The sequence below is a fragment of the Plecotus auritus genome (assembly GCF_963455305.1).
Source record: "Plecotus auritus genome assembly, chromosome: 3".
Lineage (NCBI taxonomy): Eukaryota > Metazoa > Chordata > Mammalia > Chiroptera > Vespertilionidae > Plecotus > Plecotus auritus.
In genome coordinates this window covers 132,102,899-132,126,905 of record NC_137772.1, presented here as the reverse complement: position 1 = coordinate 132,126,905, position 24,007 = coordinate 132,102,899, and the positions used below count along the sequence as shown (strand labels likewise).

General features: G+C 44.2%; 2 protein-coding genes across 2 annotated transcripts in view; both read right to left on the bottom strand.

Annotated features, from left to right (window-relative positions):
- Positions 1–11,077, bottom strand: part of TULP3 (TUB like protein 3) — a 98,526-nt gene extending 87,449 nt beyond the window's left edge. The window contains exon 1 of the mRNA XM_080662711.1: positions 10,964–11,077. Within this exon, the coding sequence (XP_080518837.1) occupies positions 10,964–11,004 (41 nt within the window). The 5' untranslated portion in view covers positions 11,005–11,077. The remainder of the gene's footprint in view (positions 1–10,963) is intronic.
- Positions 11,078–12,931: 1,854 nt separating this feature from the next.
- Positions 12,932–22,303, bottom strand: RHNO1 (RAD9-HUS1-RAD1 interacting nuclear orphan 1). Its single transcript, XM_080660797.1, has 3 exons — positions 22,249–22,303; positions 15,326–15,577; positions 12,932–13,785 (listed from the first exon to the last, which is right to left on the bottom strand). The coding sequence occupies exons 2-3, from the start codon at positions 15,491–15,493 to the stop codon at positions 13,222–13,224; spliced, it is 732 nt and encodes a 243-aa protein (XP_080516923.1). The 5' UTR covers positions 15,494–15,577; positions 22,249–22,303; the 3' UTR covers positions 12,932–13,221.
- Between the last annotated feature and the right edge of the window lie 1,704 nt (positions 22,304–24,007).

The following is a 24,007-nucleotide window of genomic DNA, read 5'->3' as shown; positions in this document are numbered from 1 at the left end:
GTGGATTAAAAGATGGTGGTACATCTACACAATGTAATATTATGCTGCTGTAAAAAAAGAAGGAACTCTTACCATTTGCAACAGCATGGATGAACCTGTAGAGCATTATGCTAAGCGAATTGGGCCTAAGCTGGCTGTCAGACAGTCCGGGACTCCTCGCTCCTTACCGCTGTCTGCTCGCTGCTCCTTACCACTGCCGTGGAGGCAAGAGAGGCTCCTGCCACCACCACTGCGCTCGCCAGCCGTGAGCCCAGCTTTGGGCTGAATGGTGCTCCCCCTGTGGGAGCACACTGACCACCAGGGGGCAGCTCCTGTGTTGAGCATCTGCCCCCTGGTGGTCAGTGTGTATCATAGCAACCAGTCGTTCTGGTCATTCCACTGTAACCGTCGCTTAGGCTGTTATTATATAGACTAGAGGCATGGTGCACGAAATTTGTGCACGGGGGAGGGGAGGTCCCCTCAACCCAGCCTGCACCCTCTCCAATCTGGGACCCCTTGGGGATCGGGCCTAAACCGGCAGTCGGACATCCCTCTCACAACCGGGACCACTGGCTCCTAACTGCTCACCTGCCTGCCTGCCTGATTGCCCCTAACTGCCCCCCTGCTGGCCTAATCGCCCCCAACTGCCCCCCCTGCAGGCCTGGTCACCCCATGCAGCCTGTTCGGTCATCCGTTCAGTTGCAATGGTTGCTTAGGCTTTTATTATTATAGATGTCCAGAATAGGAAAACATATAGAAACCTAAAGTAGATTAGTGGTTGCCTTGGGCTAGCAGTGGGGAAGGGGTAGATGGAATAATTGTAAATAGAAAGCTTTATTTGGGAGGGGGGTGATAGTAATATTCTAAGATTACATTTTGGCCCAGCCGGTGTGGCTCAGAGGTTGAGTATCAACCTATGAATCAGGAGGTCAGGGTTCGATTCTGGACAGGGAACGTGCTGGGGTTGAGGGCTCAATCCCCAGTGTGGGGCATGCAGGAGGCAGCCAATCAATGATTTTCTCATCATTGATGTTTCTATCTCTCTCTCCCTCTGCCTTCCTCTCTAAAATAAAATTTTTTTTGAAAGATTAGATTTTGGTAATAGTTGCAAAACTTTGCAAATTTGCTAAGAACTACTGAATTGCGCACTTTAAATGTTTTCATGTTGCAATACAGCTCCATTTAGTGAGTAACTACTATGTGGCAGAAATTACATGAAATGCTTTACATCTTATTTCATCTAATTCTCACAATAAACCTACAATCCCATTTTACAGAGGTATTTGAAACTCAAAGATGAAGCTATTTGCTGAAGGTCACATGGCTAATCAGTGAAAGATCTAGAATTCAATCACAAGTCTCACTCACCACCTCAGCATGCTGAACTGCACCACTGACCACATATATTCAAATAGTCAGCAGAGAGTATGTAATTTCATTATCATGGTATTTTACTATGTCTGCCAAGAATCTTTTCCGTAAAAATGCCAGTTCATCGGGTATTTTTATATTATTATTATTATTTTTAAACCTCACTGGAAGACATGCTTAGAGAGAGGGAGGGATGGACAGAGGGAGGGAGGTAAAGAAAGGGACAGGGGCCCTAGCTGGTTTGGCTCAGTAGATAGAGCATTGGATTGTGGACTGGAGGGTCCTGGGTTCGATTCTGGTCGGGGGCACATGCTTGGGTTGCGGGCTCAATCCCCAGTGGGGAGCGTGCAGGAGGCAGCCAATCAATGATGCTCTCTCATCATTGATGTTTCTGTCTCTCTCTCCCTCTTCTTTCCTCTCTGAAATCAATAAAAAATATATATATTTTTAAAAGGGACAGGAAAAGGAGAAGAAAAGGGAGAGGGGAAGAGAAAGAAACATTGATGTGAGAGAAACACTGACCGGTTGCCTTCCGCAACCCAGGTATGTGCCCTGACCAGGAATCGAACCAACAACCTTTTGGTGCACAGCAAGACGCTCAACTGAGCCACTCCGGCCAGACCATGTGGTATTTTTAGGTAGCAGAATTTCCAAGCTAGTAAATGGATTTTGAAGAAGCCCTTGGAAGGAGTTGATTACAGTATATATAGTGAGAAAGTCACCAGGTTTCATTGTGTCCATTGGAGCAATAGCTATTAATAAAGTAACTGTCCCTAAGTTAATTGACAAGTAGATTCACCTTATCCAATTCCTAAATGAGACACCGAGAACACATCTGGTTGGAACAAAACATTTCTTCTGAGGAAAAGCATGCAAAGATCAAATTATAACTGCCAGAGAAAGACTCCTTTGAAATCCATTCTTCCTCATCTGAGGAGAAAGTTAGTATTCTAGGCTCATCTGTCTTCTACTTGGATGACTCCACAATCTGAAACTGAAGTTGAGGAATGAAAATTCATTTCCTAAGAAGCCCATTTAGTAGAGATAATCAGAAAGAAGAAAAAAATTGCTTGGGAAGAGAAAGGCAATGAGAAAAAAAAAGTTAGCAACCTATTAGATTGATTAGATCATTCATTTCACCCCAAAGAATGCAGCAAGGAAAATTACTTTAGAGTAAACCCCTCTTCATTTTGCATGTTCCACACAGAAAACACCAAAAAAAATTCTTTTAAGTGAACCAAACAGGAAGGGTATTTAAAATGTTTCATTTGATCCAAAAGTTAAAAAAATCTATTCTGTATAGATTACACAGAATCTAAGTTCATTCCACCTATTCGCCTGATTATCCTTTACATTTTCTCTCCTCAGGCATGCATTTTCCCTTCTCTTTTTTGCATAAAGATTAAATTCCATTCCTTTGCCTAACAACACCAAATAAATATTTCCACTTCCTTTCCATTGGATGAAATTAATAGGCATTTGTACTTCACTAAAATGTCTGATTTATTCACTGCTCTCCCTAAAAATAATTAGAATGCAGTCAGTATCAGTTGTTACCATTTACATGAACAAATGGCATCCAAAATATCTGGATTAGATATTTTGATAATGTGTGAGAAAAAAGAAAAGAGCAGACTATAAGTCAAAAGCTGATTTTTACTTTTCACTACACCATTTACTTGTCATGTGACCTTAGGTATATCGCACCCTTTCTGGGCCTTAATTTCCCCGTTTATAAAATAAAGGTAATAACACCATCCCTTCTCTCTTCAGAGTTATGAAGTTAAAAAGAGATTAAATACATGAAAACACTATAAATGCTGCAAAGGATACACAAATGTAAGCCATTATTGTTGAACATTTTACCTGGACAGATCTCCCCCGTTTATAAACATAGATCATGAATATTACTCAGTCAAAACACTCCTCTCTATTTTGCTTCTAGCTTGCATGACATATCAAATCACCATAACAAAATTATACTAGGTTTCAATTGGGAAACAAGTCAATTTTCTATCAACTTGTTTCATTCTGAAACCTAAAATTAAAGGCAAACTGTATATTTATTGAAGTTTTTTCCTGAAAAACAATAGAGTGATTTATTTTTCCAGAAGCCTGCTTGGAAAATAATTCTTGTTTTCCTCTTATAGCCCTATTTTTCTCTACATTAATTATCATAGAAAAAAATTAGGGAGGAGAAACCAAGATGGCGGCATAGGTAAGCACCTAAACTGCTGCCTCGTACAACAATTTCAAAACTACAACTAAAAGAACGGACACCATCCAGAACCACAGGAAAGCTGGCTGGGTGGAAATTCTACAACTAGAAGGAAAGAGAAAAGCTCACAGAGAATTGGAGGTACGGCAAAGGGTCTTTGTGCGCGCAGAGAGGAAAGGCAGCTGAGAGCCTGGCTGACTTTCTCTGGCGGGAGGGGGAAGGAAGCCCCCGACTGCACTGAACCCCAGTTCCGGGCGAACCCCGTGGACCCAGGCTCATACAGGGGGAGTCTGGACTGTCAGGTAGAGAGAAAGGCACCCGGAGACTCGGAGACCCGGGGGAGACCCGGGGAAGCCCCAGCGGGCAGGAGTCTGGAGGCGCGCACGCCAGTGTGCACAAAGACTGCGGAGGTTGCCACAGGCTTTCCCTAGCAGAAGGGAGAAGGAAGCTCCTGACTGCACTGAACCCCAGTTCTGACTGCACTGAACCCCAGTTCCAGGCGAGCCCCTGGGGACCCACGCTCTTGTGGGGGAAATCTGGACTCTCGGGTGGAGACTCGGGAGCCGGGGAAGGCAGAGGTCTGGAGGTGCACGCCCGCGCAAGGGCAAGGCTGACAGGAAGCCAAGACTGTCTGCTCTGCCCTGAGACTCCACCCCATCCAAGCTGAGCACAGAGGCTTTGGCAATCTGGCAAGGCTAATCCTATAAGGCTGTCTCCAGCACCGAACTTCTCCCAGCTTAGACACAGCTGATCCTCACAGCCAACTGGCCTGGAGGTCAATTCCTCCCAGTGATACCAACAACAATCAAGACTTAACTACAGCCAAAACCGGTTTGGCTCAGTGGATAGAGCGTCGGCCTGCGGACTCAAGGGTCCCAGGTTCGATTCCGGTCAAGGGCATGTACCTTGGTTGCGGGCACATCCCCAGTAGGGGGCGTGCAAGAGGCAGCTGATCGATGTTTCTCTCTCATCGATGTTTCTAACTCTCTATCCCTCTCCCTTCCTCTCTTCCTCTCTGTAAAAAATCAATAAAATATATTAAAAAAAAAAAAAAAAAAGACTTAACTACAACAAGGCTGTACACACAGTCCACAAAGGGGTGCACCAAGAGTGTCCACCTCAGGTTAACTGGGGAGGCCAACCCACTGGGCCATATAGGAAACCTAGCACACAAATCTACCCTACCAACTCAGGGAAGCAGTGAAAATGCGGCGACAAAGAAACAGATCACAAATGAAAGAAATGGAGGAAAACAAATGACTGGATATAGAATTCAAAACCATGGTTATAAGGCTTTTCAAGAATATCCAAGAAAAGGCCGATAAATATAAGGAGACCCTCGAGGATATGAAAAAGGACCAACTAGAAATTAAACATACACTGACTGAAATAAAAAATATTATACAGAGACCCAACAGCAGACTAGAGGAATGTAAGAATCAAGTCAAAGAATTGAAATACAAAGAAGCAAAAACAAAACTCAACCAAAAAAGCAAAAAGAAAAAAAAATCCAAAAAGTTGAAGGTAGTGTAAGAAGCCTCTGGGACAACTTCAAGCGTACCAACATCAGAATTATGGGGGTGCCAGAAGAAGAGAGAGAGCAAGATACCGAAAACCTATTTAAGGAAATAATGACTGAAAACTTCCCCCACCTGGTGAAAGAAATAGACTTACAAGTCCAGGAAGTGCACAGAACCCCAAACAAAAGGAATCCAAAGAGGACCACACCAAGACACATTATAATTAAAATGCCAAGAGCAAAAGACAAAGAGAGAATATTAAAAGCAGCAAGAGAAAAACAGTTAGTTACCTACAAGGGAGCACCCATACGATTGTCAGCTGATTTCTCAACAGAAACTATGCAGGCCAGACGGGAGTGGCAAGAAATTTTCAAAGTGATGAATAGCAAGAACCTACAACCAAGATTACTCTACCCAGCAAAGCTATCATTCAGAACTGAAGGGCAGATAAAGAGCTTCATAGATAAGAAAAAGCTAAAGGAGTTCATCACCACCAAACCAGTATTATATGAAATGCTGAAAGGTATTCTTAAAGAAGAGGAAGAAGAAAAAAGTAAAGATAAAAATTATGAACAACAAATACATATCTATCAACAAGTGAACCTAAAAATCAAGTGAATTAAAAACCTGAGGAACAGAATAATCTGGTGAATATAATAGAATCAGGGGCATAGAAAGGGAGTGGACTGATAATTCTCAGGAGGAAAAGGGTATGGGGGGGGCGTTCATGAAGAGACTGGACAAAAATCATACACCTATGGATGAGGACAGTGGTGGGGAGGTAAGGGCAGAAGGTGGGGTGGGAACCAGGTGGAGGGGAGCTATGGGGGGAAAAAGGAGAAACAATTGTAATAATCTGAATAAAGATTTATTAAAAGAAAAAAAAAGAAAAAAATTAAAACTTGCAGCAACTATGCCCTGGCTGGTGTGGTTCAGTAGTTAGGGTGTCTGTCAGTACACCAAAGGTTCAATTCCCAGTCAAGGGCACGTGCCTGAGCTGCAGTTTCCATCCCCATCCCCGGGCCAGGTGCGTGGGGGCAACCAATCGATGTGTCTTTCTCACATCAGTCTCTCTCTCCCTCTCTTCCCCATCCTTCTTCCACTCGCTCTAAAAAATCAATGGAAAACATATCCTTGGGTGGGGATTAACAATAACAACAAACTTGCAACAACTATAATTCATATTTAAAAAATAGATCTTGCCCAGGATTAAAGTAGCTATAGATTTTAGACTATTATATCCTACCTAAAACTCAAAAATCATCAAATTTTAAGTCTGGAAAGGATTATTTAACACATAGAATACTTTTGGAAGGCCCCCTACGAAACCTACCAATGAATGAAATAGGTGACATGGAGACAATGAAAAAAGACATAATTTTCACTTAATATCATTTTGTACTTTTTGAAATTTGAGCCATGTGAAGCTCAAATATGAATGTGTGTGTGTGTTGTTTTATTAATTCATTATAAATCACTGAGCAAATCTGAAGAAGCCCTCATTTTCCAGAGGAGAAAACTGAAACCAAAGAAGGGGATAAGCTGCTCAAGATCACACCACTAGAGAGAGAAAAAGCTGGGCCTGGAACTCAGGAACCCAGTAGAAGCTTCCAGTGTTTCCTCCCTTACCACAATGCCATGTGGTAAAACAGCAAGCGCTGCCCTGACGGGTTTGGCTCAGTGGATAGAGCGTCAGCCTGTGGACTGAAGGGTCCCGGGTTCGATTCTGGTCAAGGGCACACAGCCAGGTTGCGGGCTCGGTCCCCAGTACTGGGCATGCAGGAGGCAGCGAATCAATGATTCTCTCTCATCATTGATGTTTCTATCTCTCTCTCCTCTCTGAAATCAATAAAAATATATTAAAAACACCATCTTATACAAAATAAAAAATATTCCTATAACCCTTTTCAGAACTGTGGTCCTCCAGAGCAGCGGTCGTCAACCGGTGGTCCGTGAGGTCCGAAAGGTTGGCGACCACTGCTCCAGAGGTCCCGGGACTTGTGACATAGTGGTCATCATGAATGTTTTCCACAGAATTTCTAAGGCAAAGGGACAGAAAAGACAATCCCACTATCAAGACTTACACCAAGTATTTTTTAAATATATTTTATTGATTTTTTACTGAGAGGAAGGGAGAGGGATAGAGGGTTAGAAACATCGATGACAGAGAAACATCGACCAGCTGCCTCCTGCACATCCCCTACTGGGGATGTGCCCGCAACCAAGGTACATGCCCTTGACCGGAATTGAACCTGGGACCCTTCAGTGAGCAGGCCGATGCTCTATCCACTGAGCCAAACTGGTTAAGGCTCACACCAAGTATTACGTGAGTGGATAAAGACAGAACATCAATTAGCATGTGGATACTGTGTCTCTCAAAGTAAATTTAAGCTTAACCAGGCCAGGAAAACGTTATAGCTTTCATTACTACGTATAAACAGTGAGGATGACTGATAAGGCAGAATAGATTTAGAAAGACAAAAAGCTTATTCCATCCTAACCGGTTTGGCTCAGTAGATAGAGCGTTGGCCTGCGGACTGAAGGGTCCCAGGTTCGATTCCGGTCAAGGGCATGTACCTTGGTTGTGGGCACATCCCCAGTAGGGGATGTGCAAGAAGCAGCTGATCGATGTTTCTGTCTCATCCATGTTTCTAACACTCTATCCCTCTCCCTTCCTCTCTGTAAAAAAATCAATAAAATATATATATATATTTTAAAAAAGCTTATTCCAGTGAATTTACTCAGAAGAAATAAAGCAAAAGGAGATGACAGGAAATTCGAGTTTGAAAGAAGCCTTAATTCCACCATGAAACTACTCTCAAATAGGAGAACTAAGGGAATCATCAAGGCCCCTTCTAGTCCTAAAATCCTCAAAGAAAAAGAGGCAAGGCAGCTTCAACTCCTCCTCAGAGCAATTCAAGCATACTTTTCCTCTTGGTAAGAAAAAAACCACCTTTTCTTTCAATGGGCACAAGTTCAGGGAAACAGCAGAGTTTCCATAGGAAGGAATAAGAGAAGCCAGAAATGAAAACTATTCCAAAAATGTTTGAGTTTGTCTGCTTAGACAGAAGGATCGTGGAAGAAAGGAAATTTATTTCAGAGATTATTCTTTCCTTTCTATGTCTGTATGTAGCTTTCACTATTGGAGAAATACATGCATGTTAGACATTATTAGGTCTTTACTATACCTTTTGATATTTGCCAAACATACTGCAGTCATGTATTAGTTAATCTAAGTATTTTTAAGCACTGGGTAAGGTCTGTTTGCCAAGTAGTTGCTCTGATGAAACATTTAAGAAAGAGAGAATATGGCCCTGACCAGTTTGGCTCAGTGGATAGAGCGTCGGCCTGCAGACTGGAGGGTCCCAGGTTCGATTTCAGTGGAGGGCATGTACCTTGGTTGCGGTCACATCCCTAGTAGGGGGCGTGCAGGATGCAGCTGATCGATGTTTCTAACTCTCTATCCCTCTCCCTTCCTCTCTGTAAAAAGTCAATAAAAATATATATTAAAAAAAAAGAGAGAGAATATGAAAGGATAACAAGCCTGGCCAAGACATAATCTCCAGCCACTACTACTGCTCATATTTCTAATGAGAAATCATGGCATAGGGATAAACCGCAGACAAAGATTTTCTTAGTCAACTCTGGGTCACAAGGTCACCTACTCTGAGAAGTCTCTCTCACCACATCTACAATCCTTGATCAGGAACAAAAGGCCAGAGAGAGCTCAAATTCTAGCACCAGCCAACCGCTGTCATCTCTAGGGAATCTATATCAAATGCCTAGCCTCATCAAAGGTTCTCAGTATTGTTTCAAATTCCATCTCCAATTTTCACTAAATAATTCAGGCATAGGAAAGTATTTGAAGTTTATTTTTTAATAATTTTTCTACTTTGTTGAAAAGAAATCTGCCTCATGGTAAAACAGTCACATAATTCAAAGAAGAAAAAAAATCACAAGAAACTTAAAAGTGATATATACTTCACAATAAAAAGGTATTAATGTCAAAAGCTCTAGCCATGTATTTCATGAAAAACATTAAACACACAACCTGGAGCCAATAAAGCATGAGACATTCCACTTCCTCTCAACAACAAATGAGTTAAACAGTAATAGAGGCTGCACTAATATTACCTAGGGCAGGAGAAACATTTGGTGACTCACATGTTACCCTTTGATGTCAATATCTAAATTAAAGAGCTGGTTTCTTTGGGAAGAAAAAAAGGGGAGAACATTAAAATTATCCTTTTAAACTTTAGATCCCATAAATTAGCCATTCTCAATTTCAAAGTCAATTCCACTTTTTCCCCCCCAAAAATCGTGAGTCATATCAAACCGTGAAATGTATTGCCTTGCCCTAATCGGTTTGGCTCAGTGGATAGAGCATCGGTTTGCGGACTGAAAGGTCCCAGGGTCAATTCCGGTCAAGGGCATGTACCTTGTAGGAGGTGTACAGGAGGCAGCTGATCGATGTTTCTAACTCTCTATCCCTCTCCCTTCCTCTCTGTAAAAAAGCAATAAAATATATTTTTTAAAAAATGTATTGCCTTAAATTTATTTAATTAAGATTTATTGAGTGCCTACAACCGAACAAAGACCATCTGAATTCAACGAAGATGCTCAATTTTAACTTTACCTCCTCCTAACACCTCCATATTTTTACTTGTAAATGTAGACTTTCTCCCTGCCTGAAAAAAAAGTGCAGTGAACAAATTTCGCAGAGCATAGTTATCACATACAGAAAACTGATGAAAGAGGAAAATGGGTGCCTCCCCCGTGAAAATGATTTTTTGTTTGTTTTTGTTTTTAATCCTTACCCGAGGATAATTTTTCCACTGATTATTAGAGAGAGTTAAAGGGAGGAAGGGGCGGGGGGTGGGGGGGAGAGAAACATCTATGCGAGAAAAGACGCATGCACGCGCCCCCACCAGGGCCAGGATGGAACCTGCAACCCAGGTACTGCCCTTAACTAGGAATCGAACCTGAGACCCTTCTGTGTGCAGGCCGATGTTCTAATCACACCAGTCAGGGCTCCTGACAACGTTTTTAAATGGTTTAGAATTATTTACATATCTACTACTCTAAGTATCAGACTAAATCCTTACACACTAAATGTTTATTTGCCGTGGTATGGAATAAAAAAGGGGGGATACAGTTGGTGTATATGATTTGAATCTTCAGACAATGCCAAAGTTTTAAGCCAATGATTTCACGCCACTCCCCATTAACTTTTCATTAACCTGGCAAACAACAATTGAAAGGCTGAGATTTCGGATCGTTTTATTTCTGGCAGAGAGAGAAAAAGGGACATGGCCGAGAAAGAGGAGCACAAACAAGGTTGGGGGGGGGGGGGGCGCGTATGTTGCAAATAAGACAGCTAATCTTGAATAAGAGATAATTACTACAAAGCAAATAGCAGCAAAAGAATACTTTTGCATTTTCAGCCCATTAAAGCAATGGCATTAGAGCAAATTATTAAATACCACCCGCAACCTTCCGCTTCCAGGACCCAGGAAAAGACTTCTACCAATCTGTTATGACAGTCCGAAGCGGTGCCTGTAGCACAGGACTAACGCGTTTAGAGAAAGCGAGGCCCACAGAGGGCAAGGCGAGCTCGAAACGAAAACTCCAAGAGTTTCCCAAGCAGGAACTGAAGTCCCTGATCCCGGAGCAGGATGCTGAGCCGCCGCTCCCCACTGCCGCCCTGGGAAAAGAGGATCCTCCGTGGCAGAGGAGCGAGGGGGCTCCAAATCAGCCCCACCCTCCCCTACCTGAGCACACCGCCCTCTCCTTCAGAGAGCCCGGAGAGGACTGCACTGTCTAGCTTCTGTCCTCTTCCCCGCTCAAGACGAGACCAGCCATACCCCTCTCTGACCTGTCCCCGCTGGGTCCGAGGCGGCAGCGCGACGCCTCCATTCCCGCCGCTCAGAAAGTAGCCACCACCAACCAGATTCCCGACTCCGCTGCTGGGGTGGCAAGCCTGGCGCGTGTCCGGGCCCCGCCCCCTGGCAACCGCACCCCGCACTGTTGCCACCGCCAATTGGCCCACGGACCAGCCGCTCCTCTCTCATTGGCTCTTTCCGCCGTCCGGCGTGGCGGGGTGGGGTTCTAAGGGGCGTAGGAACTCCAAGTCAGAGGCGCCTGCGCCCGACCGGGGATGACGCGCTAGGGCTGGGTGCCTGGACCACGGTGCGGGCAGGGACTGAGAATGTTTCCCCCGCTGGGAAGCAAGTGGGTCAGAGGAGCCGCCCAGCCCCCACAAACTGAGCGGCCTCCCCGCACCCCCATGGTGTGTACACAGACCACCGGGAGGGACCGCTACCTGAGGTCTGTAATATTAGAATTTACAGAACTTAAGAAAGTTATCGCACTTGAGTTTAATTAATAATATTACAAGGTCAAAGTTGTTTCCACGTTGGGTTTGCATTTCTAAGGCTAGAACCGGGCACAAGCTAGGACAGCAGAGCTTTGCACTGGCTGGGTCAGCCTCCATTCGCTGTGACCCTGAACATGGTTCATTATTTGTGCTTTAAATTCCCATCTATAAAATAAAAAGAACAATCCTTGCTTGTCTACCTTGGCCTGGACCTGACAGAGTAGGTTCCTAAAGCTGAGTGAGATGCTGTTTGTATGGTGAAAGCACAATGAAGACATTTTGTTAACTGGGCAGTTCAACAATAGTAAGAAGTAGTGTTCTCTGAAAAGTTCCCACACTTATTTATATACTTTTTTAAAAAACCCTCACTTGAGGATTTTTTAATATTGATTTTAGATAGAGAGGACAAGAGAGAAACATTGATTGGTTGCCTCCTGTACCCACCCCATGGGGGCTTGAACCCTAAACCTAGGTACCAACAACCTAGTTATGTGCCCTGACCGGGTATCAAACCTGCAACCTTTTGCTATAAGGGACAACACTCCAACCACCTGAGCTACCTGGCCAGGGCTATTTACATACATTTTAAGTTACTCGTTTTTTAAAAAATTATTTTTATTGATTATTAGAGAGAGAAACATCAATGTGAGAGCAAAACAATGATCAGCTGCCTCCTGCAAACCCCCTACAGGGGACTGAGCCCACAACCCAGGCATGTGGCCTGACCAGGAATCGAACTGGTGACCTTTAGGTACATAGAACTATGCCTAGCCAAGTGAGCCATACATACCGGATAGGGCTATTTACATACATTTTAAACAGTTACTCCAAGAAATCATTTTGTCACTCTATTTAATATTTATAGATTTTTTTTGGTTGGAAATAAAAAATCAAAACAGCAAACCCAAGTATGTCCCCTTTATCTCTCTGATTCTACAGTAGCCACTAAAACAGGGCTTGCTGCCTTCCGTCATCTTTTTTTTTTTTTTTAATATATTTTATTGATTTTTTACAGAGAGGAAGGAAGAGTGATAGTCAGAAACATCGATGAGAGAGAAACATCGACCAGCTGCCTCCTGCACACCTCCCACTGGGGATGTGCCCGCAACCAAATTACATGCCCTTGACTGGAATCGAACCTGGGACCTTTCAGTCCGCAGGCTGACGCTCTATCCACTGAGCCAAACCGGTTTTGGCTGCCTTCCGTCATCTTGCCTTTCTGCAGAAGAACCAAAGTTGCACAGGTGGCGGCTCAACTACAAATATAAAGTCAGAGTTTGCTTTGATTTCTTCCATCGGGTCATAGAGGAAGCTGCCACTGAGCACAACAGAGTTGGTACTCAAAAATGTGCAATGAATTAGTTTGAGGTGATTAAAGGATTAGTGAGTAGTGGTTAAATCAAACAATTAAGACCTTTAGTGGCGGAGGCAGTGTTGCTGCATTATTGGCAGTCAGAAACAGGGTTCTCTCAAAACTTTCTGCAGTCATTTATTTAAACACAATTTAAACAGTTATACAAGATATTTTAAAATTTTAAACAGTTAATACAAGAAAAATACAAAACACTAAAAACTGTTTATAAATTTTAAAAAGCAAATCTTGGAACTGGTTAAAATACCTTTTTTCTTGATGTTATTGGTATTATTTCCATTTTATTCTATTGATGAACTCTTCTGTAAGTCAGAAAAGTAACTTTAGCAACTCTATGAACAACAGCAATCAATTTCTTGAGATTACTGATATCTGAGAAATCCAGTCAGTTTTTCACAAGGAACTGGCTTTTGCTGAGCTTCCCTCTCTCCCTGAGGTAAGTGAACAGGTGCCGTCGTCTCCTCCACGTGACCTTCACCCCATACTTCTCCTCAGGGGTGTCTTTAACCAGAACAGGCCCAGGCTCTGGGCTCTCAGGAGTGCTAGTGTGAAGGGAGCAGCTTGGCAGGCTGTTTTCCTTCTGATCTTGGGGAAGCAGCCCCTGCTTCACAGAAGATGACTCTGGGGTCTGGATATCAGGTGCAATGAACATATAAGGTAAGTTTTGAAGTGCATGTGCTGACATTTCCCCACAGCTTGGGGGACTGAGCATTGGAACTAAGGGCCTTTCGGAAATGTCCTTTACTGAATGATTGGGGCACTGCTGGATTAAGGGGCCTCCAAGTGTGGCTGAACTAGAAGAAGACTGTGGAGTCTCAAATGTTAGATGTGGAAACTTGGAGGTGGCAGATTTTCGATTTGAATGTCTTGCCTGGTCTCGGTGATGATGTGACCCTTTCCTGTTGGCTGGGAACCAGCTTTCTGCTGTTGTATCAAACTGAGGTGATACCTAAGGGTCAAAAACAAAAAAAGGTGAGGACAGCTACATACCAAGAACAAACCTAAGGGAAGAAACTATACCAAATGACCAGAGACCAGAATCCTAAATGGGACTCACTATAGCCCTGGCCAATTTTGCTCAGTGGTTAGAGGGTTGACCCTAATAACAAAGGGTCACAGGTTCAATTCCTGATCAAGGGCACGTACCTCAGTTGCAGGTTCAATCCATGGCCCCCCTATTGGGGTGAAAGCCGGAAGCAACTAATCGATGTGTCTCTTACACATCAATGTTTCTCTCTCTCTCTCTCTCTCCCCCCTTCTTTCCTTTTCCCTCCCTTTCACTCTCTCTAAAAAAACTAAAATAAAATAAAAAATCAATGAGCATGGCCGGTGTGTCTCAGTGGTTGCGTGTCGACCCATGAAGCAGGAGGTTATGGTTGGATTCCTAGTCAGGGCACATGCCCAGACTGCGGGCTCAATCCCCAGTAGGGGGTGTGCAGGAGGAAGCCCATCGAAGATTCTCTCTTCATGTCAATAAAAAAAATTACTTTAATCAATGAAAAAAATATATATCCTCAGGTGAGGATAAATAAATGGAACCCACTATTGTAAGGGACACAAAACAAAAATACCTGTTTAATGGGATATTAATAGAAAGGGATATGAGCTTGGGCAATCTATTTGATCTCTCCGGCTTTCAGTTTCCTCATGTGTAAGAAAGGGGACAATGCCTCTTTTTCTTTATCACACTATACAGCTGCAACTTGTTTAACTATCTTTAAACTTTGAGGGCAGAGACCAGCAGTCTTATTCACCATTGATCCCAGCACCTAGCAGAATGCCTGCACAAAGGCCCCAGGTAAAGAATGAATGGCTGAATGCAAGAATAGGGAGAGTGTAGATTGAAAGCAAATAGCACAGGAGCTGGCATGTAATAAATGTTCATTATTATTCTCATCCACTGGATTCTAACATTTATGTTTCTTCTGCAACCATGAGCAAATATGTCTCTCCTAAGCAATCCCAAGCAATTTATATTTATTAAGCACTCCTAAGAGGATGTTATGCTTTAGTCTGGTCCTTTTGCTATACTACTTCCCAGACATACAGTAGCTATATGGGCTTTTAAACTGTCAAAATATGACATAGGCCATTTCTGTGTGTTTTTTTCGAGGTTCAATCTATTAAACAGTAAACAGAGTAATTAGCTCAGGAAACAATCTTATTTTTTACTGGTTTTGCCATTTATCTGGATTTTCTCACCCAGCTACTTGATAGTGAAATTTTTATACTAAGCTCTTTCAGAGGAATGTGGTGGGTGGGAGGGAAAACTCCAATTCCAACCAATCCAGGTTGAACTTTCTGAGTTCAGTTTGAAATTAGAAAAGAAGATATTGTAGAAGAGATGGGTGACGAGACAGAAAGGGTATATTGCCTCGTCCCTGCCCCATGAATCTTATTCTTTGAAGGCCCTGGTTCAAGGAGCAGAAGAATGAGTATTTTGAGAAGCCTAACAGAGTAAAAGCCAAAGTATGAATCCCATGGCCTACCCAGGAAGTGATGGTGTTGTGGTCAATGGGCTTGCTGGACACCTGTCTAGTGTGGGTGATGGGAAGCTGTGGCGATCTATAGCGGTGTTTGGGGCCCTCCAGGGGCTGTTGGTGGAATAGCAGCTGGGCTTTCTGGGATGTTTGGCGGCGTTTTTTTCTGGGAGGCATCAATAGGTGATTGAAGAGCGGTTAGTAGCCACATGGTGCTGGGTGTAGTCAAGTACCAGGAGAGGCTCCAATTCCAACCCATGCCTGCAGAGAAGAAACAAAAGCTCTTACTCATACTCTGCTAGTCTGTTCTACTATCAACTTACCACTCCTACTGAAAGATGTGGGAAGTACAGCTTCCTAACCTATACCATCAAGTTAACAACAGTAGTTCCAAACAAAACAAACAAAAAAACAGTAGTTCACATGCAACATCTGTTCAATGAACACTTATTGAGCATGTGCTAAGTGTCATGCTGGTGTTGAGAATTTAACAATGAAAAAATCATTTATTCTACGATCATTTATTGAGTGCCAAGCACTTGTGGGACACAGAAGTCAGACTGTCCCTGTTTCAAAGAGCTGAGAGTCCAACAGCAGGAGAGATAATTACAATAATAGGGCCAGTGCTTCCACTCATCCCAAGGGAGGCTTTCTGGAGAGGGTGACACCTGACCTAGGTATAAAGGGCATGGGAAAGCAGGGCGGGCACTCCAGGCTGAGGAGCAGTGCACACAAAGCACAAAGAATGTGAAGGAGCATATGAATTCAGGGAATCACAAACCCCATGTAGCTGGACACAGGTATGAAGAGATGAATGGCAAGAACGGAAGCTGGACATGGTGTCAGGGTTAGTTCAGAAAAACCAGGCGTGCTCTGGTCAGTGTGGCTCGGTTGGGCATCACCCATGCACAGAAAGGTTGCCAGTCGATTCCCAATCAGGGCACATGCCCAGATTTCAGATTCATGTACCAGGTCCGGTGCATACGGGAGTATCTTTCCCCCCCCCCTCTCCCCCCCATTTCTCTCTCTCTAAAATCAATAAAAACATTTTTTTAAAGAAAAATCTGGTGTATCATATGAGTTTGGATTTTAGCCCAAGTAGTCATTGAAGAATTTCAAACAAAAAGATATGATCACACTTGGATTTTTTAAACTTTTCATCCCATATCATTTCATTTTTATGTTTTTTAATATATTTTTATTGATTTCAGAGAGGAAGGTAGAGGGAAGAGAGAGATAGAAACATCAATGATGAGAGAGAATCATTGATCTGCTGTCTTCTGCACGCCCCCTACTGGGGATCGAGCCCGCAACCCAGGCATGTGCCCTTGACTGGAATCAAACTTCAGTCTGTAAGCCGATGCTCTATCCACTGAGCCAAAACAACTAGGGCCCCAGATCATTTTAAACACACACAAAAGTAGACTAAATAATATAATGAACCCCTATATACCCATCACTTAACTCCAACAACCATCAACCCATCCACACCCCTAACCACATCCCCTTCCCCTGTATTATTTGAAGAAAATATGATACTCCCAATCATTATATCATTCCCATTAGTATTACCAAATGTTCAAATTTTTAATTGTCTTATAAATGTCATAATTGGTTTTTGTTTTCTTTGTCTTTTAAACAGGTCATCCTGGCAACAGTGTGAAAAGAGAAAACAAGTGCCCTGGAAGTAAGAGGACCACTTTTAGGAGGTACTGTGTTACCTAAGTGAAAAATGGTGAGGCCTGAACCTGAGTTGTCAGTGGAGATGGGAGGCTGGAGACAGAGGCAGGATCAACAGGACCCAGAAAGTAATAAAAAGTCTGAAAAAGTATCCACTGACTCTAGTCACCAGATCTATTTTATTTGTTGTTGTTGTTGTTAATCCTCACCCGAGGATATTTTTCCCATTACTTTTTTCAGAGAGGGAGGGAGGGAGGGAGGGAGAGAGTTGCAGGGGAGAGAGAGAGATTGATGTGAGAGAGACACAGCGATTGGTTGCCTCCAAAACACACCCCAACTGGGGGTGCGGTGGGGGGGGGGGAGGGATGGGAAGTGAACCTGCAATTGAGGTATGTGCCCTTGACCAGGAATTGAACCCAAGACCCTTCAGTACACAGGCCAATGCTCTAACCACTGAGAATACCAGTCAGGGCTAACCAGATCAATTTTTTTAAAATATATTTTATTGATTTTTTACAGAGAGGAGAGAGATAGTTAGAAATGTGGATGAGAGAGAAACATTGATCAGCTGCCTCCTGCACACCTCCCACCGGGGATGTGCCCGTAACCAAGGTACAAGCCCTTGACCGGAATCGAACCCGGGACTCTGTAGTCTGCAGGCCGACGCTTTATCCACTGAGCCAAGCTGGTTAGAGCTAACCAGATCAATTTTAATACAAGCTTTGTCAATGTAATGGTGGGACAGAAGTTTGAATGCAATAGGTAGAGAGGTAAGTGGGAGGTGCAACTGAGCATGCTAGACTTAGAAAACCACAGAAGGCAGATTGGTTCCACTATACATTCATAATTCAGTTTTTCAGTCAACAACAACAACAACAAAAATACCCTGATTTATGTCACTAGGCAGTGGAGATACAGGTTAAGAAAAGGGGGGGGCCAAAACCGGTTTGGCTCAGTGGATAGAGCGTCAGCCTGCGGACTGAAAGGTCCCAGGTTCGATTCCGGTCAAGGGCATGTAACTTGGTTGCGGGCACATCCCCAATAGGAGGTGTGCAAGAGGCAGCTGATCGATGTTTCTCTCTCATCGATGTTTCTAACTCTCTATCCCTCTTCCTTCCTCTCTGTAAAAAATCAATAAAATATATATTTGAAAAAAAAAAAAGAAAAGGGGGGGGTCTCTACCCTCAAGAAACTAACACTTTTAAACTAATACCTATTTGTTTATTCATTCAACAAATATTTACTGAGTGCCTACTGTGTGCTAGGTACTATTCCAGGTGCTGGAAATACATACCAGAGAACAAAATCAAATACCTACCCTATGACACATCTTCGTTGGAAGTGGTAAGAGGTATGGAGAAAAATCAAACAGGATAAGGGATTGAGCTGACTGTGTGTTATTTTAGACAGGGCTGTCAGGGAAAACTTATCTGAAAAAATGATATTTGAGCAAAGACCTGAATAAAAAAGAACAAGCTCAGTTGGTGTGGCTCAGTGGTCGAGCATCGCCTTTTAAACATGAGGTCACAGTTTGATTCCCAGTCAGTGGGGGTGGGGGTGTGTGTGCAGGAGGCAGCTGACCAATGATCTCATCATTCATGTTTCTATCTCTCCCTCTCCCTTCCTCTCTGAAATCAACAAAAATATATTTTTAAAAAAGAAAAGAAAGGAGAACAAGCAAACAATAGAAAGATGTGAGTGGCATGCACTCTTCCTCTGGGGCGCATGCCGCACCTTCCCCTTCTCCTCTTCTTCCCCCACAGGCAGGCATCTCCTAAACTTTCAGGGACCCCAACCAGAGGAGCAGTGGTCAACGGCTAATCCCCTGAACCTGTCTCCAAGGCCCCCTTTTCTCTGACTTCCCAGTGAGCCAGAGCAGCCCAGCCTAGGCTTTCATGTTACTTCTTCAGTGCTAAGCTCTTCCTTATTTCACTGTCCCCAGCTTTAAAGAACATCCCATCTGAATGTGCTTTTGCTGTGGCCAATAAAGTCTCGCTTGCTTTACTAAAAAAAAAAAAAAAAAGATGTGAACGAAGAATTGTCCAGGTTGCAGGAATAATAAGTGCAAAGACCACAATGTGGGAATATGCCTGACTCTTTGAAGAAACAGTAATGTCAGCAGGGCTGACCAGGAGAGGGTAGGAGATTAGAACCAGTTCATGTGATACTGGGCTTTATAGGCAAGGTTAAGGACTCTGGATTTGATTATTCCTAATGTGATAGGAGGCCACTGAAAAGTTCTGGACAGAGAAGTGACATAATCTGATTTATAGTGGGGGTTTTTTATTGATTGATTGGCGTGAGAGGAAGGGAGGGAGGAAGGGAGAGAGAGAAGTATCACACTTGTTGTTCCACTTATTTATGCATTTATTGGTTGATTTTTTCTCGTATGTACCCTGACCAAGGATCAAACCCGCAACCTTGGCATATGAGTAAGACACTAACCACCTGAGCTACCCAGCCAAGGCTGATTTATACTTTAAAAATATTTTTTATTGATTTCAGAGAGGAAGGGAGAGGAAGAGATAGTTAGATACATCAATAATGAGAGAAAATCATTAATGGGCTGCCTCCTGCACGTCCCCTAGTAGGGATCAAGCCGCAACCCAGGCATGTGTCCTGACCAGGAATCAAACCATGACTTACTGGTTTATGGGTCAATGCCCAACCACTGAGCCACACCAGCCAGGCTGATTTATACTTTTAAAAGATAACTTGAGATGCTTTGTGAGAAAAGATGGTTGGGGAAAAGGGGGTGAGAAAGGAAGCAGGAACTCAGAAGGCTATAATGCAGGAATCCAGTGGAGAGGTGACACTGGTAGCAAGGGTAACAGTGAGAAGTGTTGAAATTAACCAGCCTCAAGTGGACACTACTGTTGTGTCACAATCCTACTATATTTATGTATCAACTTGTTTTCCACAAAGATTATCTTAAAACTTTTCCACTTTCTTAAAACTTTAGAACTCTCTTTATCAATAAATTTCCTACTTCACAAAGAATACAGGACACATCAAAGGACATTCATTTTCCAGAAATCGTGCAAACCTGCATATATCTGCAGCCATCCCCTTCTTTCTTCTGTAATTAGAGGTCAAGTCTCTTTTGCTCTCTCTCTCTTTTTTTTAAAATATATTTTATTGATATTTTACAGAGAGGAAGGGAGAGGGATAGAGAGCTAGAAATATTGATGAGAGAGAAACATCGATCAGCTGCCTCCTGCACACCTCCCACTGGGGATGTGCCCACAACTAAGGTACATGCCCTTGACCGGAATTGAACCCGGGACCCTTCAGTCCGCAGGCCGACGCTCTATCCACTGAGCCAAACCGGTTTCGGCTGCTCTCTCTTTTTTAAAATATATTTTTATTGGTTTCAGAGAGGAAGGGAGACGGTGAGAGAGATAGAAACAATCAGGATGCCTCCTGCATGCCCCACACCAGAGATGGAGCCCGCAACCCGAGCCCGTGTCCTGACCTGGCTCATACATAGTAGACGCTCAACCACTGAGCCAGGCTAGCTGGGCCCCTTTTGCTTTCTGAGGCCTTTCCCTCTGGTTGTGCTTTGGAGCCAAACATTTCAATAACCACCTACAGGTAGATGACAGAGTATTTATATATTTAGCTTAGAATTCTCCACACTCAGGACTCATATATCCCGCTGTCTATTTAACAGCAACTTAGATGTCTCAAATGCACTTCAAATTTAATATGTTTAAAACTGGATTCATGATCATTTCCCCTGCACCCCTGCCACAAAAGTGACTATCCTCCAGGGCCCTTGCTCAGGAAATGGTATAATTCATTCAGTTACACATCCAGAAACCTTAGCATTTCCCTTTCCCCTCTCCCATTTGACCCAATACCTCTTCAACATGTCTTCAAGAATGCCCCTTTATCCTCTCCATGTCTCTCTCCCCACCTCCCCCCCCCACCCCCACCCTTCAAGTTCCAACAATCCAGGCATTGATAATTAGAGTAGCCTAACTGTTCTACCCTAATCCACTCTGGCACTCCCTGCAGAGACCTTTTTAAAAAGCCTTTGTACTCACCATGCTCCCTCCAGTACACCTTTCACACCTTACTCCCTTTGCTTTGAGGGTTTCTCTCCCTTTTTTGCATAAAGACATCAGATCTCACCAAGCTTTAGTTCATCAGAAAAGCCTTCCCTGACCTACCAAGGCAAGATCTCCTTATTATAGATACTCAAAGTTATCACTGACCTCTAACTTATCACTTCACAGCTATAACTCTCCACTAGCATATTTTTTTAAATATATTTTTATTGATTTAAAAGAGGAAGGGAGAGAAACATCAATGATGAGAGAATCATTGATTGGCTGCCTCCTGCATGCCCCCAACTAGGATCTACCCGGCAACCTGAACATGTGCCCTGACCAGGAATCTAACTGTGACCTCCTGGTTGGTAGGTGGATGTTCAACCACTGAGCAACACCAGCCGGGCTCCATTAGTTTATTTGAGCCTTCAAAAACTTCTGTGCTCCCTCTTTCCTTCCATTAGACTGTAAACGCAAGCCTCCTCTGCCATTGTATCCTAGCAGGGCCTGGAACACAGTAGTTATTCAACAAAATTTGTTGAATAAGTTAGCAATACTGTATAGAAAAGATTAGTTTGAGGGATGGTGGTGGATGAGACATCAGTATTTGAAGATCTGGAGCTAAGGTAGGGTTTATAGTGTGTAATTTTTTTAAGATGTTGGAAACTTGCCTGGTTGGCATGGCTCAGTGGTTGAGCATCGATCTATGAACCAGGAGATCACGGTTCATTCCCGGGCAGGGAACATGCGGTGGTGGGGGGGGGGGGTTGCGGGCTCGAGCCCCAATGTGGGGCGTGCAGGAGGCAGCCGATCAATGATTCTCTCTCATCCTTTATGTTTCTATCTCTCCCTCTTCCTTCCTCTCTGAAACCAATAAATAACATAGTTTTTAATTTAAAATGTTGGAAACTTGATTAAGAGAATATGCTGCCCTCAGACTCTCGATATGGTCGGGGGAAGTAGACGATCGTTGGCTGTTGGTACATGGAAACAACCAGGGAAGACTCCTTAAAGGCAGGCCGATCCCGAGGGAGGCGGCGGAGGGCCTGGGTGCTCAGGGCGATGGGGCTGTACTAGGGAGAGGGGGACGCCCCAGGAGCCGCCAGAGCCCCAGGTCCTGCCACCGCCGGAGCCCCGGGGCGCCCTCCCTGCCTCCCGCAGCCGCTCCCTCCCCACGAGCCGGCACAGCCGCCTTACCCGCCGGGAGGCGTCGGGGCCGCTGATCCCCCCCAGCCACCGCCGCGTTCGAGCCCGGAACGCGGAGACAAGGGCCGGCGCCGATTGGCGACGCTCCGTCACGTGACCGCAACGCTCCGCCGGCGCCAATTTTAAACAGCGGAACAAACTGAAAGCTCCGGTGCCCGACCCCACCCCCGGCCCCTGGCCCGGGACCCCCTCCCCTCCCGGGATCCCCCGGGATTCCCCACCCCTCCCGCACCGCCGGGGATCCGGCGGGCCTAGCGCGAGTCCCTGCCCGGCGCCCTGGCTCGGCCCCTGGGTTGGAGGAGCCCGGAGCCCGCCCTAGGAGCCACAGCCCAGCGGCGACAGCGACTGCAGTCGGAAGGTGAGCGGGAGCCGAGGAATGGAGGCTAAAGCCGGGTTTGGGCGCCCGCAGGGAACAAGGTCGGGGGCCGCGGTCAGGGGGTCTAGCAGCGGGACGTGGGACAAGAGTGGAGGTTTGGGGCCACTCAGGAAGGAGGTCTGAGCGAGAGTGCAAATTTTTTCTGCATCTAACCCCCTGTCCTGACGTCGTTTTTTTTCTCAAAGCACCCCTCGGCCTTCCCTGGAAGTTTGACCTCTGCACCCTGCCCGCAGCCTTGGAAGGGCTCGGGTGGCCTACTTTCCTAAGCAGACTGTGGCTGGGATGAAGATTGAGCCGACTTTGCATTAAGTCAAAAACAAACCTGCTTCCAGGTGCTCTCCCCATTATACCACACTGCTTCCACTCTCGCCTCTTAAAGGACCCTTAGTTCTTGAGAACCCTGCAAGGTTTCCCTGGTCAATACGGGGGTGGGGTCAGAGGAGTCACTCTGGAAAGCTCCTGGGCTAGATAAAGTGTTGACAATGATAGGAAGAGACTGGTCAGAAAGTAGAAGGGAAAATAAAGCCTTAGGAGATATCTTTGCGGGGGGGAGGGGGTTGAATAGCATCTACTGATTGATGGGGAAGGGAGAGAGGCTTGATGAGATAGTAGGTAGAAGTAAAACTGAGATTTGAAGGTAGAGGAAACCTAGATATAAAGGAAAGGGAGGAGGCAAAGCGGAAAGGGCAGATGGCAAATGTCATGAATGTGACGATCATTTTTAGGGCCATATCAGATGTCTTATAAAAGAGACAGCCCTTTCCTTTGTCAAAGTACATCTAAATAAGATTGCACAATTTTACATAATGGTAGAGTATTCTATATATCTATTAAAATCAACAAAGCACAATTTTTAACAGATAAAACTATTTTTTAACATTACAAAATTACCTTATATTGATGGCAGCACATTGTAGTAGAAGATGTGGACTATAGTCTTGGTTCTGGAAAAGAAATTAACACAGTAACATGCTTAGAAAATTAAAATGTGAATAAGCACCTGCAAGTACTAGAATGTCACTATATAAATATTTTGCAAATTGTGAAAGAAAAATGTACTTTTTAAAAATATATATTTTTTATTTCAGAGAGGAAAGGAGAGGGAGAGAGAGATAGAAACATCAATGATGAGAGAGAACCATTGATCGGCTGCCTCCTGCACACCCCACACTGGGAATCGAACCCACAACCCGGGCATGTGCCCTGACCAGGAATAGAATTGTGAACTCCTAGTTCATAGGTCGACACTCAACCACTGAGCCACGCCGGTTGGGCAGGTTGTTTTTTTAAATCCTCACCGGATGATATGTTTTTATTGATTTTTAGAGAGGGAGAGAAAAAGAGAGAGAAGCATTAATGTGAGAAACATAGATA